Source organism: Engystomops pustulosus, chromosome 2, assembly GCF_040894005.1.
Source record: "Engystomops pustulosus chromosome 2, aEngPut4.maternal, whole genome shotgun sequence".
Taxonomy (NCBI): Eukaryota; Metazoa; Chordata; class Amphibia; order Anura; family Leptodactylidae; genus Engystomops; species Engystomops pustulosus.
This window is the reverse complement of record NC_092412.1, coordinates 134,948,012-134,962,789: the sequence shown is the minus strand read 5'-3', so window position 1 is coordinate 134,962,789 and position 14,778 is coordinate 134,948,012. Positions and strand designations below refer to the sequence as shown.

Sequence of the window (14,778 nt, the reverse complement as noted above, 5' to 3'; positions counted from 1 at the left end):
CCTTATATACTATGATACTATGTTTAGACCTAAGAGGTCGGGTGGTTTGGGACTCCCTGACCTTCGAAATTATTATAATGCTGCTCACATGGCGAGAGTCCTAGACTGGTGCTGAAACCAAGAATCTAAACCCTGGACCTATCTTGAGCAATCCTTTGCACAGTTATCACTGCAAGTCCTACCCTGGTTAGAGCCCTCTAAAACGACATCTCTGAAATGCCACCCAACAATAGGCCCCACACTGAAGATATGTCAATCAAAACTAGTACGGGACAGACTCTTGCCGCTGGTATCTCCTCTCACCCCGATCCTCGGCAGTCCTGAATTCACTCCTGGCCTAAATGACCAAGTCTTCAGGCAGTGGAGGGGAGCGGGGAAATTCAGGGCGGAACATTTTACTAAAGACACGACTTGGATGACGACCCCAGATTTGACAGCGCTGACCGACCCCTGTCCCCTGGGAGCTTGGAGAACTAGCCAACTGCGACACTACCTGATCTGACTACCCCCATGCGAGCAATATACAGGGAGAAAACACACTTTTGAATACCTTTGCGGAAATGTAAAGGGCTTGAGACACACCTTGTCACTATCATACTCCTGTCTTCTGTCAATTCCAGAAGACCCAGGCCCTCTGTATCTCAGACAATGGGAAGAGGACTTGAACATCTCAATGACTCAGGAACAAAAGGACAGGATCTTTGAACTCTGTCACTCCGCGTCCATTAGCTCACGGTACCAAGAAGCGAGCTATAAATTGATGGCGCGATGGTACAGAGTCCCCACCAGACTACACACCATTTTCCCACAAGTACCTAATACATGCTGGAGATGTGGTGAGGAGGAAGGCTCTTTCTTACATATGTTTTGGTCTTGCAAAATACTTTCTACATTTTGGGAGGAGCTAGGGAGAGTGGTGACTGTGCTATGTGGAGAAACGATTAGTTTAGAACCCCCCCTCCTCCTACTCCATCACTGCGACATGTCCACACAACAATACAAAAAATCTCTTATTCGCTTCCTTATCATTGCCGCAAGAGCATGCATCCCGATACTCTGGAAGCAGACATCGCCTCCGACTATGGCTATGTGGGTGGCGAAAGTGAACGACCTGATGCACATGGAAGACCTTACCTCCTCCGTCCATGGCACTTAAGAGAAATTTCATAAAACATGGTCGCCATGGCTTCAATTTAAACAATCTCCTGAATATAGGGCACTACTCTGAAGGCTGAAGCGCATGAGAGACATGCTCTCATCATTCCCCCCCCCCTTTTTCCCGCCCTCTTCCTTCACCCTTTCCCGCCTCCCTCTCCCTCTTCCTCACCCCCTCCACATCTTTCCTGACACCCCCACCCCTACCTCCTCAACACCCTGGATATTCCCCTAAACCTCCCTCTTTATTTTTCCCTATCACAACCCTCTGTTAGCTCCCCTTGAGCCCTACTGGGCTAGCATTTTATGTGCAATGTTTCCTATTCTTTTTTTTTTCTCTTCTTTACCTTTTTAAAAAATAAAAAAAAGAGACAGACATGCGAATTGGTCCCATATGAAAATTTTATTGTTGTATTTACTCAAGGACACATATTTGTCCAAATGTACATACACTGATTGTACTTGATGTAACTCATACTATTATGTATCGATTTGCTGTTCGTGTCATCAATAAACGTAATTATAAAAAAAAAAATGATATATTAAAAAAATGTATATAAATGTTGTGTAGCTGTCAGAACTCGCAAATTGTACTAATGGGATCATGTTTCAGGCTTCTTGCTGGAAAACCATTTATTTTTGCCATCTTCTTCGGAGACATTGATTTAATATTTTTTGGTTGACAGAGCTGGTTTAGGGCTTCTTTTTTACGTGTTGAGTTGTCCTTTTCATTCGTACCATTTTGGTGCAAAAGTTCTTTTGATAACTTTTTAGAAAATTTTTGTGAAGGGATCCAATAATGTTACTGATTTATTGTACAGATTGTTATGGAAGAAGTGATACCAAATATGTGTGGGGTTTTTTGGTGATTGTGTTTTTTTTTTACTTTATTAGGTATGTATAGGGAATGTTTGTGCTTAGGGAACTTTAATTTTATTTAATTAATTATTTTTATTGAAAAGTGTTCTTATTAAGTGTTTTAAACTTTAGTGCTCCATTAGTCTGAGAAGCAGGGTGGGGTCGGTCAGACTCCTCCTTCTCGTGATCTGCAATCTGAGCCCCCCAAGGATCAGCAAGTTCGGCCCTATCCCGTTGATAGGGCCTAACTTGCCTTTGTGGGTAAACCCCTTTAATTTTTTTATTTTTCCATGTAGAGAGCTGTGTGAGGGCTTGTTTTCTGCGTAACAAATTGCACTTTGTAGTGACGGTTTTTAATATGCCGTGTACTGGGAAGCAGGAAAAAAATTCCAAATGCAGCAAAAGTTGTGGAAAAACCTGTTTTCACCATATTCTTTTGGACTTGGATTTTACGACTTTCACTGTGCGCTCCAAATGACAGGTCTACCTCAATCTTTGGCTCAGTGCGATCACGAGGATACCAAATTTGCATAGGTTTAATAATGTTTTCATACATTTACAATTTAAACCAAATCTATCATCTTTTGGGACTAGTAACTTTTTCATACTTCAGTGTGTGGATGTAATTTTTTGCGACTTTTTGCGACTTTTCAATACTATGATTTGTAGCACTGTACGGCCTTTTGATCACTTTTTATTGAATATTTTTATATTTTTTCAAAGTGGCATACAAGTGGTAGTTTCGACTTGGGTGCTATTTTCAGTTACGGGGTTAAACGTCCAGGAATAACTGTTATTTTACTTCGATAGATCTGACATTTTAAGACGCGGCGATACTTAACATGTTTTTGATTTGATACTGTTTATATTGATATCAGTTCAAGGGAAAGGTTGTTGATTAAAATTTTTAGTTTTTTTTTAATATATATATTTTTTGTGATGTTTTAGACCCTCTAGGGTACATTAACCCTAGATGGTCTGATTGTTCCTACAATATACTGAAATACTACTGTATTGCAGTATATGGCATTTTTGCACAGTATTCAATCTGCAGACACCAGACAGAGATCCGAGGCTGTCGTGGCAACCAATCGCCAAACACACACCCCACACACACCCCCGACAACGAAACAGGGAGCAGCAGTCAGATCCAAGATGGTGGCTCCCATACGCCACCAGGATTTCAATGCCTCCGGCAGCTTTTTACCAGAGCATTAAGCATGTGTAACACTGTAACTCTATGGCAGCTCTACTGAAGCTCTTAGTTAGATGAAATACTCCAACTGACAGCCAGTAAGTCCATAGTCTAGTGGATAAGAGCACTATATGTGTCATGCACTGGAGCGTGGGATAGAGTCTCTATGGGACTATAGTCAGTGGACTCCCTGAGCCACCATGGGAGATGGTAGTGCTAGCCGCAACCCGGGACCGGAATCTAAGTGATCCCTGGTCTTCACCAGAGCCCGCCGCAAAGCGGGATGGTCTTGCTGCGGCAGAGAGTCACCAGGTCGTTCCATGGGTGCGACTAGACCCGCGGTGGCAGCCAAGGTAGGGACACGGGGACCACAGGAAGGCAGGACCTCGGGTAGGCAGGCTGGCAGGACCTCGGATAGGCAGGCTGACAGGATCTCGGATGGCTGGCAGAACCTTGGATGGCTGTCAGGACCTCGGATGGCTACTGGGTTACCGGACCGCCACAGGATACCAGGACCGCCACAGGATTACAGGAACACGGAAACACCATGGGAACACCACAGGAAACACGGAGGCGTCTGGTAACGCCCAGGAGACACGGCGGGCTTTATCTTCAGCAGAGTGACTTGGCAGCGCCGGAATGCCAGCGCCAATAAGGAGGATGCTGGCCCTTTAAATTCCTGGAGAGTCGGGCGCACGCGCCCTAGCATCGGGAGCGTGCAGCCTCGGTAAGAAGCAGGAGCGCGGCCTCGGAGGAAGCCGGCGTGGGACCAGGACGGGACCAGGTGAGGTGTGTATGGACCTAGGGAAGCTGGGACAGCGGCAGCAGGCATGGCATGGAGTAGAGGTTATGAGTTCAAATCTCATCTGGCTAAGAAAATGTTTAATTGAATAACATTAAATAATTTAGTGATCTAGCGTGAAAAGCTCTCAGAGATGTAAAACGCCATTTATGCACAGCTCATGATATTTCCTTAATAACGTGGTTCCTTCTCTGCCAATGGCCAGAATCATCTATTCAAAAGATTCTCCTCTGAGGATTCCCCTGCAGGCAGCATTTCCCATAAGAAATCATTAAAACCCAGACGATTGGTTCCACAATGACTGAAAACCTTGGATTGCAAGCAGAGTTAATTTCCCAAGTTGCTTGTACAGTTTTCCCATAGGAAATCATTGAAACGCAGACAATTTGTTCCACACCCCAAAAATATTTTAATGTTATGTGTACATTATCTAGCCCCTTTTTTTCTTCTACCTCTTTAAAACTGTGTTATAGAGTTTTGTAAGAGAGGGAGGCACAGTACAGTAGAGGCTGGGGAGGGCTCACATAATACTTGTATTATGAAATTTTGCTTTTAAACCAAGTAACACTTTTTGTTTTGCAAAAGCCTTGCAGACCAAGTTACTTTAATGTAATACTGTACTTAGTTGGTTGGTTGGATGAAAAAATTGGTTGTTCAACATAGAGATTACAAGCAAAGCATTCTATTATGTTATCCTCCAGTCCAACCTAAGGGCAGCCTGTTATAAAGCAAAGAGAACTGAGGAAGATATGGGCAGATCAATATATACTGTTTCAAAGGAAAATATCCAAAATACAGTTCTGTGAAAAAGTATTTGTCCTTTCTCTAATTTCTTCTGTTTTGTCATGCATCTCACACTGTATTGTTTAGAATTGCTAGCCAATTAAAGAAAAACTTCTGTTTTTGAGGAAAATTTCATTTATTCAAAGTGGTTCTATTTGAAAAGGTTTAGCTTGTTCTAAATCAAACAGTTAAAATGGACAATTTCAGTAGCTATATTCAAGCACAGTTACTATCAAGCACAATATGCCCACACAGATATTCTGGGGATGTGCATAGAGCCGCAAAATTGTAGTCACATACACATCCACTTAGACCCATATTGCGACCGGTCACAGTACAGTGAACACACACAGGTGCCATCGTCGGGAAAAAGACCATGTTCTACCAGAGCCTCTACATGCTGCAGATTTAAAAGCTGTTACAGTGTGCACAGCACTCCTCCCCTTCCCCCCCACCAGGTGATGAAACTTTCTCTGCTGCAGTTTGATTACATCAGACAGAGGGAGGAGGTAAGTGCGGAGGGAGTCAGGGGGAAGAGGAGACAGAGTAACGCCCTGTGAAGCTGCAGCTCAGAGGGGCTCTGGTGACACCATCAAGAACCCTTCCATCTCATTAGCATAATTTTAAAAATTGATTTTAGAAAGAAGGGGGCAATTTAGAAGAAGATTACCGCAGTCACGGTGACTAGATCTATGAGTACCCCTGGTTTATCATGTTTAATTTGGATGGTAGATTTCCTTCAATTTCTTATTATATGTAAATTAAACAAATATTGAGCAACAGTAAAATGTAGCAATCATCTGAACGTACCAGAGAACTTTTCTGGACCTTACATTTACTGTATACTGATCAGACTTTTTGTTGATCAGCGGCTTTGGGCTTCTTGGCATCTAATCTACTGCAATGTTCTGTAGGGGCAAACATTATATTTAATCTATATTGAATTATTTCACTTGCAGTGCTGGTTTTAAGGCCAGAACATGTCAATTTATGCTGTGATTTTTATTGTATCTTTTATCCTTTTTAACAAACCTCCAGATTTTCTAAGATATAAAATTAACTGCTATATGCCTTCAGGGTAACTCTCAATTTATGTTCCACCTAAAAGTATACACCTGTGCTACAGGGTGAATCAAAAGTCCCCATACATTCCCATGATCATCCATAATATATTTACCTGTATAAATATATCATTGTCCATCTCTGTATGGTCAGAAGGACTCTCTAACTCATCCAGTATCTCCACTTCTTTAGAGTCTGCATTCCAAGATCCTAACAGCTTACACGACTCTTCTTCACTTTTCTGTAAACAAAAAACAGGTTTAAAAATTGAAATACTAATTAAAAGGGATTAGATGTTTCCATGATGAATAGTAAAGTTCTGCATATTCCAATTTGCTTGCACTATTGTTCCAGTAAAGTAACATATTTTAGCCTCTATTCCTACTTGCAGAAAGGCTTCCTTTTTACAGGATCCATTTTTGTAACAAATCCAGAATTATGTTTTCCATTATTTTTATCTAAATGGAATAGCACAACTCTACCTCTTTTCACTGAGCAGCAGAAACTTGACAATAATAAATTATTTAGAAAGGCAAAGCAGAATGGTTAAGAGATGTTTATGAGTTCATGTTGTTATCTGTTGTACATTGTTGTTCATGGAGAGGTAACATATAGTATGAGCTGAAAATTGCTGCACCAGGAAGATCTGTTCACACTAGGGATGACAACATTTTGTTTTATTGTTTATGTTTCTTTTTATTTGCCTTCTTGGGGGGTACTTCTGTCTCAGTTTTGAGACAAGTAAATTAAATAAAACACAGACACTAGTGTGAATGGTGCTGAATTCATTTTATTTATGTGTTTACAGCATTGATAAAGGTTGCTCTGTAGGGGTGCAGCAGAGAAATCCGTTTACAAAATCTTTGTCTTCTTATATATTACAGTAATGTAATATCATTTACAATCTCCTTGATATGTATTACAATCTAAAGACAAAACTCACTTAAAAAAAGACAAGTGTGTTATGTCCTTGACTATGAAAACTGCGATCTCTGCAATAAAGAACAAGACAACTAACATTATTAGGGTACATGTGGGAATGCCAGATCGAAGAGGTTCCAGCCTCTTAGTAAATCAGGAAAGTCTTTGCCAGGTCAGACGCATTTAGACCAGGTTTGATTTGACAGAAATTTCTAATCTTTGTGGAGATTATAGTTGACATATGAGGACGGGGAGTTCACGCTCGGGACCACTCCCACCCCATCAAGTGTCATGCGGTCTAGAAAAGCTCAAAAACTGAGGTGGGGTTTAATACATGCCTTCTCCAAATAACTGGAAAATTCAGCAAGCCTGATCTTCTGGTATATCACAGATACATGTGAGACAATGTTGGTGAAGCTTGTTATATCTGATCACTACTTGCAGATACATAATCATAATGATCGTGCTGGGGCTACTTATTTACTGGGGGGGGCTGTGCTGTGGATACCTATCTACTGGGGGGTGACTTGTGCTGTGGCTACCTTTCTGCTGGGGGACGGCCTGTGCTGTGGCTATCTATCTACTGGGGGGGGGCTGTGCTGTGACTTCCTATCTACTGGGAGGGGCTCTGCTGTGGCTACCTTTCTACTGGGGGGGCTGTGCTGTGGCTTCCTATCTACTTGGGGGGCATGTGCTGTCCCTACCTAACTACAAGGGGCATGTGCATATTGTATGGCTCTCACGGAATTACATTTTAAAATATTTGGCGTTCATGGCTCTCAGCTAAAAAGGTTAAAGAGGACCTTAGCAGGTTATTTGGGACACAAAACTACCCACATGTCCTTATGGTTTAGTACAGTTGTATTACAGTTAGGGTTGCGCAGAATTTTTAGTTCAATACCTGGAAAAGTCTCACAGTACTCTATACCAATCCAATGCTTTTCATGAAAAGAAAAAAGCATTTTTTTAATTCAAAATGTTTATTAAAACAAACAAAAATCTGAGAACACATCAGATTAATTCTTTAGCTCCTTAGTAACGCTGCCTGAAAAGGCTATGATGACCGGGCATTTTTAGCAAATTTTCGTAAGCGCCAGTTTAAGGGCCACAATTTTTTTTTGCATGCTACCATACATTTTTTGCGGTGTTTTTTTTGGGACACATAAAGCTAGTTAAACAGGTAATAAAAGTTTCAACTTTTTTTTTTCATTTTTATTTCGGGTTAAAAGTGGGAAAAGGGTGCATTTTTATAACTTATAGTACTTTTTTTTACATTTTCAAATCAACTCAAAATGTACACTATGAATGAATTCCCTATTTTGTTTTGGCCATTTTGATATATAATATGCATAGTCTCAGGCAAACGGGGCGACTACAGCGATTTTTTTTTGTGTGGGTGTGTTTTTACTTTATATGTCCCTCATGAGGTCATAAAAGATACCGGAGACCGGGTCCTGCTCCGCAACTAGCACGGGAGCAGCAGAAAACTGCAGGAGCGTCTGCAGACGTTGCTGCAGACTTGGAACCTGTAGACGCCAGCTGGCGGTCCGCATAGAGTTAGATATCTATAGTTTTTACAGGTATAACACTAGATTAGAATTACTAGATGCTGTATTTGACACCAGTACCATTCTAGAGTAGATATATTTTTTTGATCACTTTATCATGTATTTTTTTAGGGGGATAATATAGGTAAAAACACATATTTTTGGCCTTTTTTTACGCTGTTCATCCAACATATTCACTAATGATATTTGTATTGTGCAGGGTTGCTCCTGACGTGGTAATACCATACGTGCATGGTTTATTTTCACTTTTTTTCCCATCAAAAGTTCATTTTCTATGTAATAGAGGCATTGGGGTATTTTTTATTCTTTTATTAATTTATTTTTAATTAAAAACTTTTGCTTACTTTGTTCCACTAAGGCAAATCCAATTGCTTGTTCATTATAATACATACAATACATGAGTATTGCAGGGTATTATCACTGTCAGGCTATGCAGATTCATAGGCTGACAGACTGTAAGATCCTGTGTGTGATAGGATCTCATAGGCTCTGACAGTCAGAGTGGGGTATCAGGCAGCATGTGTTTTATACCTTTAAGGATCACACTGCCTTAATCTCTTCAAGTAAGTGAGTCAGTACTGTTCTCTTTAGCAGGAAGGGAGCTCGCATTGTGCAACCCTAATTGCAGTTTATTGCATGACTGATTAGACCCCTTAGCAGTAAAAGTAGTAAATAAAAAATGGGAAAAATCACCTACCTTTGCCTAGGATGCATATAAAATGACAAAACAAATAAAATCATTAAAGATGTAAATATCCACATCTATCAAAATATAAAAACAGTTATTCCCAATGGTGAATCTCTTAACAGAAAATGGCAACCAAACACCACTTTCTCACCATTTAACAACACATAAAAATTTTATGAAAAAATAATGAAACCGTCATACAGGTCGTCCCCCTCAAAAAAAGAACTTATACTGTACAGATGTATATGTATAGGTATGAAAAAAATATTAGGGCAAAACATAGAACTTTTTTTATGTTTTTAATTTTTTGTTAATCTATTCAAACATAAGAAAACATATGCAAATTTGGTATCCCCATAATCATACATACCTGAAGAATACATGTGGGGTGTCATTTAATGCATACAGTAAAAACCATAAAAACATTGTCCACAAGAACATGACACAAATGTACAATTTAATTGCATTTAAAATGTTTTTCCAGCTTCCCAATGCAATATAAAATACAGTCGCTAGAAGGTACAATGTGTTGTGCACTAAACAATTCCAAATACAACTCTGTAGATGGAAAAATAAAGAATTTATGATTTTTTTAAGACGAAAAATGAAAATGCAAAAAAACAAAATGACCTGGACCTTAATCAGATATTTTACAAAGTTTCTTATTTTCACCTGAACTATTCATTTACAAAATGAATGAATGAATATCCGTGAAATATCCTCTTTAGGCATTTTTATTACTAATGAAAAACAATGTATAACTTGCTGTGCTAGAAGTGACAGAAACAGTCTCTTTGACAAGGGAATTGATGACATTCAGTTGTCAATGTATTTATACATTTGTGTTTAACAATATAACAACATCATTCCATCTCAGTTTTAAAGGGGTTGTCCGAGTTTTAAAAAAAAAAAAAATACCGTATATTCCGGCGTATAAGACGACTTTTGAAGACAGAAAAATCTTCTGTCTTCTCTGGGGTCGTCTTATACGGCGGTAATCCCGACCGCCCGCCGTGTATTCACGGCGGCGGTCAGGTCCCGGTGCATGGAGAGGGCTCACTCGCTGAGCCCTCTCCATAGCCGGTAAGTCTTTGCTGCATATTGCCTGGGATCGCCGCTCCCCGTGACGTCATCGGGGGCGGCGATCCGTCTTCATGGTAGCCTCGGGTCTTCCGAAGACCCGAGGCTATTTCGTTTTAACCCTTTCATTACAATGTGCTGATAGCACATTGTAATGAATGAGGAAAATCCCCATATACTGCCATACTGTAGTATGGCAGTATATGGTAGGATCGATCAGACAACCTAGGGTTAAAGTACCCTAGGGAGTCTGAAAAATAGTATAAATAAAAATTAAAAACAGCTAAAAAAAAAAATAATAATAAAAAACCCTAAAATTTAAAATCACCCTCCTTTCCCTAGAAGTGACATAAATATAAATAAACAGTAAAAATCATAAACACATTAGGTATCGACGCGTCCGAAAATGCCCGATCTATCAAAATATGATAACGGTTTTTCAATGCGTTTAAACCCGTAACGGAAAATAGCGCCCAAAGTCGAAAATGGCACTTTTTTGCCATTTTGAAAAATATAAAAAATCTATAAAAAGTGATCAAAAGGTCGTACAGTCCTAAAAATGATATCATTGAAAATATTATCAAATTTCGCAAAAAATGACACCACCCACAGCTCCGTACACCAAAGTATAAAAAAGTTATTAGCGCCAGAAGTTGACAAAATCAAAAAAATAATTTTTGTACAGGAGGTTTTCATTTTTGTAAATGTATAAAAACATTATAAAACCTATACAAATTTGGTATCCCCTTAATCGTACCGACCCAAAGAATAAAGTAGACATGTCATTTGGGGCGCTCAGTGAAAGACGTAATATCCAAGCCCACAAGAAAATGGCGCAAATGCGGTTTTTCACCATTTTCATTGCATTTGGAATTTTTTTTCCCGCTTCTGAGTACATGGCATGGAATATTTAATAAAATAAAAATTTAAGGTACAGTATGGTAACATTTACAGTAAAATGGACGATGGTAATGTTGTTGTTGTATGCCTTATGTTTATGAGCGACAGTTTTCCTGCTATATACCTGCATGTCATAAGAATTTAAATTAAAAAAAGGACCATGTTAAATTCAAATCAGTTTTTTTTTTTTTTTTTACCGGTGTTTTGTATGCGTTAGAAAAGGCGTAGTCTTATACGGCGAATATATCTTAAACTCTATATTTTAAACAGGAAAGTAGGGGGGTCGTCTTATACACCAGGTCATCTTATACGCCAGAATATACGGTATGTGGCCGGGAGCGGACTGCCTAAAACAATAAAGCTGTACTTACCTTCCGGTGCCCTCCGGTATCCAGCGCTGCTGTCGCTCCGGTCAGGGCGCCATGTAAACAAACATGGCTGCCGGAGCAACGCTGCATTCAGCTTCCGGCCGGCCGTGGCCGGGTACGCATATCCGTCCCTATAGGCCGTCCGGCCGGAAGCTGAATGCAACGCTGCTCCGGCGGCCATGTTTGTTTACATGGCGCCCGGACCGGAGCGACAGCAGCGCTGGATACCGGAGGGCACCGGAAGGTAAGTACAGCTTTATTGTTTTAGGCAGCCCGCTCCCGGCCCCATATATTTTTTTTTCAAAACTCGGACAACCCCTTTAAATACTGCACCAGTCTATCTACTTTCTTATTCTTTCATGGACCAGATTTGTAAGAATGACTCATCCACATTCAAGGGCATTTAAGCTTAGAATATACATACAAATACAAAATGAAGGGGGGCGGGGGAGAAGTGCAGGGAAGGTAGGTAGGAGGACCCTAAAGTGATAAGAAAAACTATAGCTAGGGATCCTAAGCTCTAGATTGGTATGTGAGCCAAGGCTGCCAAGTGTCCTTAAATAGGGTTATTTTATCGCTGACCAAACAATGCAGCTTATTATTCGCCATGATCCGCATTAACTTATTTTCAATGAGGTCTAGTGGCACTTTAGATTTCTTCCAGGATGTAGCTATCATTATTTTGGCTGCTAAAAAGACACAAATTGTCTCAAAGGGACAGAAATATTGGGGATTTTTACATCTATGGATCTTGGGGTACTCCCACCATACATGAATATGTGTGCCCCTACTTCCACAGCCTCTAAAGCAGTGGTGGCGAACCTATGGCACGGGTGCCAGAGGTGGCACTCGGTGCCATTTCTGTGGGCACTCAGACAACTCAGGACAGAGTTCACCAAATAGGACCAAATCCACCAAGCCCCAGGCAACTTAAGAGATGCTGCTCTCAGCGCTATTTTAAAGCAACACTTCATTGGCTGTTAGGAACTGCGGGAAAAGTGAGAAGATGTTGACAGGACTGCAATATCTTTGGAGTTCATCCTGCTGAACCAACCATTTTTGCTCTACAGAGAGACCCTGGAAAGAAGCTACAACGAGAGTCTGAATTTGCTCTCCTTCTTTAAACTGTATTGGTGGTCTCAGGGGGGCGATACAATTGAAAGATGTGGAAGAACAGGAAGCAATAAGTTACTGCTTAAAATGCCATGTTGGCACTTCACGGGAAAATAAGTGGATTGTGGTTGTAGTTTGGGCACTCTGTCTCCAAAAGGTTTGCCATCACTGCTCTAAAGCTTAATGGGGAATATGTAGGGATGGCTTGAAATTTGCAGATAGGGACCATATACCACCGTAGTAAGACTTAGTTGGCTTCCACGAAGGCCATATTAAAGGAAATCTACCATTTAGAATGGTAGGTGTAAGCTGTAAGTACCGAGCACCAGCTCAGGGTGAGCTAGTGCCGGTACTTACTTTCGTTAGTGTTATAAACCGCGGTATCGCGGTTTTAACACTTTTTAAACTTAATAGCGGAGGTGTTGCGCACGCACGGTCGCGCGCAGCGCCGAAGCCCCTTCTGCTCTAAAGTTTAAAAAGTGTTAAAACCGCGATACCGCGGTTTATAACACTAACGAAAGTAAGTACCGGCACCAGCTCACCCTGAGCTGGTGCTCGGTACTTACAGCTTACACCTACCATTCTAAATGGTAGGTTTCCTTTAATAGATACTCTTGCTGTGTTTTCCACTATATCTTGCCATTCTCTCAATGAGAAAGAAGTTCCAAGATCTTTCTCCCATGCTAGAATATATCCTAATTTAAGATGATTATCAGTAATGGAACAGTTTATAACAAATAACATATGTGTAGCATCAGCAGAGTTTAAACAAAATCCCTCAAAAGGCGTACGAGTTGTAATATCTGTATAGGTCATTTCTGGAAGGAATATTAGATTATCGGCACAACAGAGAGAAGAAGTGTATTAACTTAAACAGACAAGACATAACTTTAAAAATTATTTGTCAAATTCTAGGACAATAATCGGTGTTCTATACTTCTTCTAAGAAATATCAAATTAAATCCAATGGTGTACAGGTTTGAATTTTATCTAGATTAATGTTTTCATAACATCCCTTCAAATGTCAATGCCGAATTGTGGTTCTCAGATTTAAAGTTGTGGGTCACATATTTCTGGATTGCAATAAACAACACAACCTTGACTTTAGTCTGTGTAGATGCAGCACAAATGAAAGAAGAATGTAAATAAAATACATACATAAAATACGACTTTTACACCATTTGGCTGTGGACTGTCTTCCTCCTGAGTTACAAATAGAATATGTATATTGTAATATATCAATATTATCAAGTCAAATTGTACTGGATTAGGTCTGCCCTATAACAAGATGTACATAGGGCAATGATCGTCTGGTAACAGAACATCTCTGAAACATAATTATGATCAAATGTGTGTTCTACCTTGCCCAGTTTATCATTCTGCCTGTCTTTATCCTTCAAAAAAATAAAAACAGGTCCATAAATATCACAGTAAAGATGGCGCCCTGAGTGAAATTTTTATATAGAATTTATTAACAAAAAGCAGTAATACTGCTATTTTGTATTAACTACCTTGTCCAGTTTCAATGCTGTCACCATGGCTTCTGCCACAGGCTGCATTCAGAGATCGAATTAAGTCCTCTACAAGCATTTTCAAGAGGAAGTTTTACCCCTTGAAAATAGTCTGATGCGTATAAATCCGCATCTCCTCTCTCAAAGTCAGGATCCGGAGCCACAGCCTCTTTATATGACTTCACTGCTGTAGCTCCCGGCTCGATAAAAAATTATGTAACCAGAGCTCATCTACTCAGTACAGGTTCCGGTCACATGACCTATAGCAGAGGAGACAGGTGAGATTGTGGTTTGCAGAAACCACATGTGATGTGTGATCTTACCAATGTAATTATGGAATAAACTCAACAAATAAATGCAAGTCTGGTGGAGACATCTCATCCAAAATATCAGTAAAATTGGGTCTGGATTGGATGCAAAGAAAGTCTTTATTTGCTTGGGAGAACAAGAAAAGATTTTAGAATGTTAGTAATGGTACCACTGTAGGATACAAGTATTAACTAAGATTACTGTTTAGACAGAGACAATCATCCTTTCAGCAATACAACAGTACATGTCACATATAACAAAGTTTCATTTAATCTTCAATTAAATAATAAACGCAATTATGACGGAAAAATGAAATAGCACGAAAAATGTATGTATACCTTTTTTATGAACTACTGGTCAAAGGATAAAACATTAACTTTCTTTGGCACCAAAGATGAGATAGAAATCCCTGAATAGCTTCAAAGAGTTTTGGACTGTCTGTAGAGCAAGCGGCTACATCAATTT

General features: G+C 40.0%; 1 protein-coding gene across 4 annotated transcripts in view; it reads right to left on the bottom strand.

Annotated features, from left to right (window-relative positions):
• The window catches only part of SPOCD1 (SPOC domain containing 1), a 114,869-nt gene that overhangs the window by 92,003 nt on the left and 8,088 nt on the right, over positions 1 to 14,778 (bottom strand). For all 4 annotated transcript variants that reach the window (XM_072136614.1, XM_072136611.1, XM_072136612.1 and 1 more), the window contains exon 3: positions 5,971 to 6,096. In XM_072136614.1, the coding sequence (XP_071992715.1) occupies positions 5,971 to 6,096 (126 nt within the window). The remainder of the gene's footprint in view (positions 1 to 5,970; positions 6,097 to 14,778) is intronic.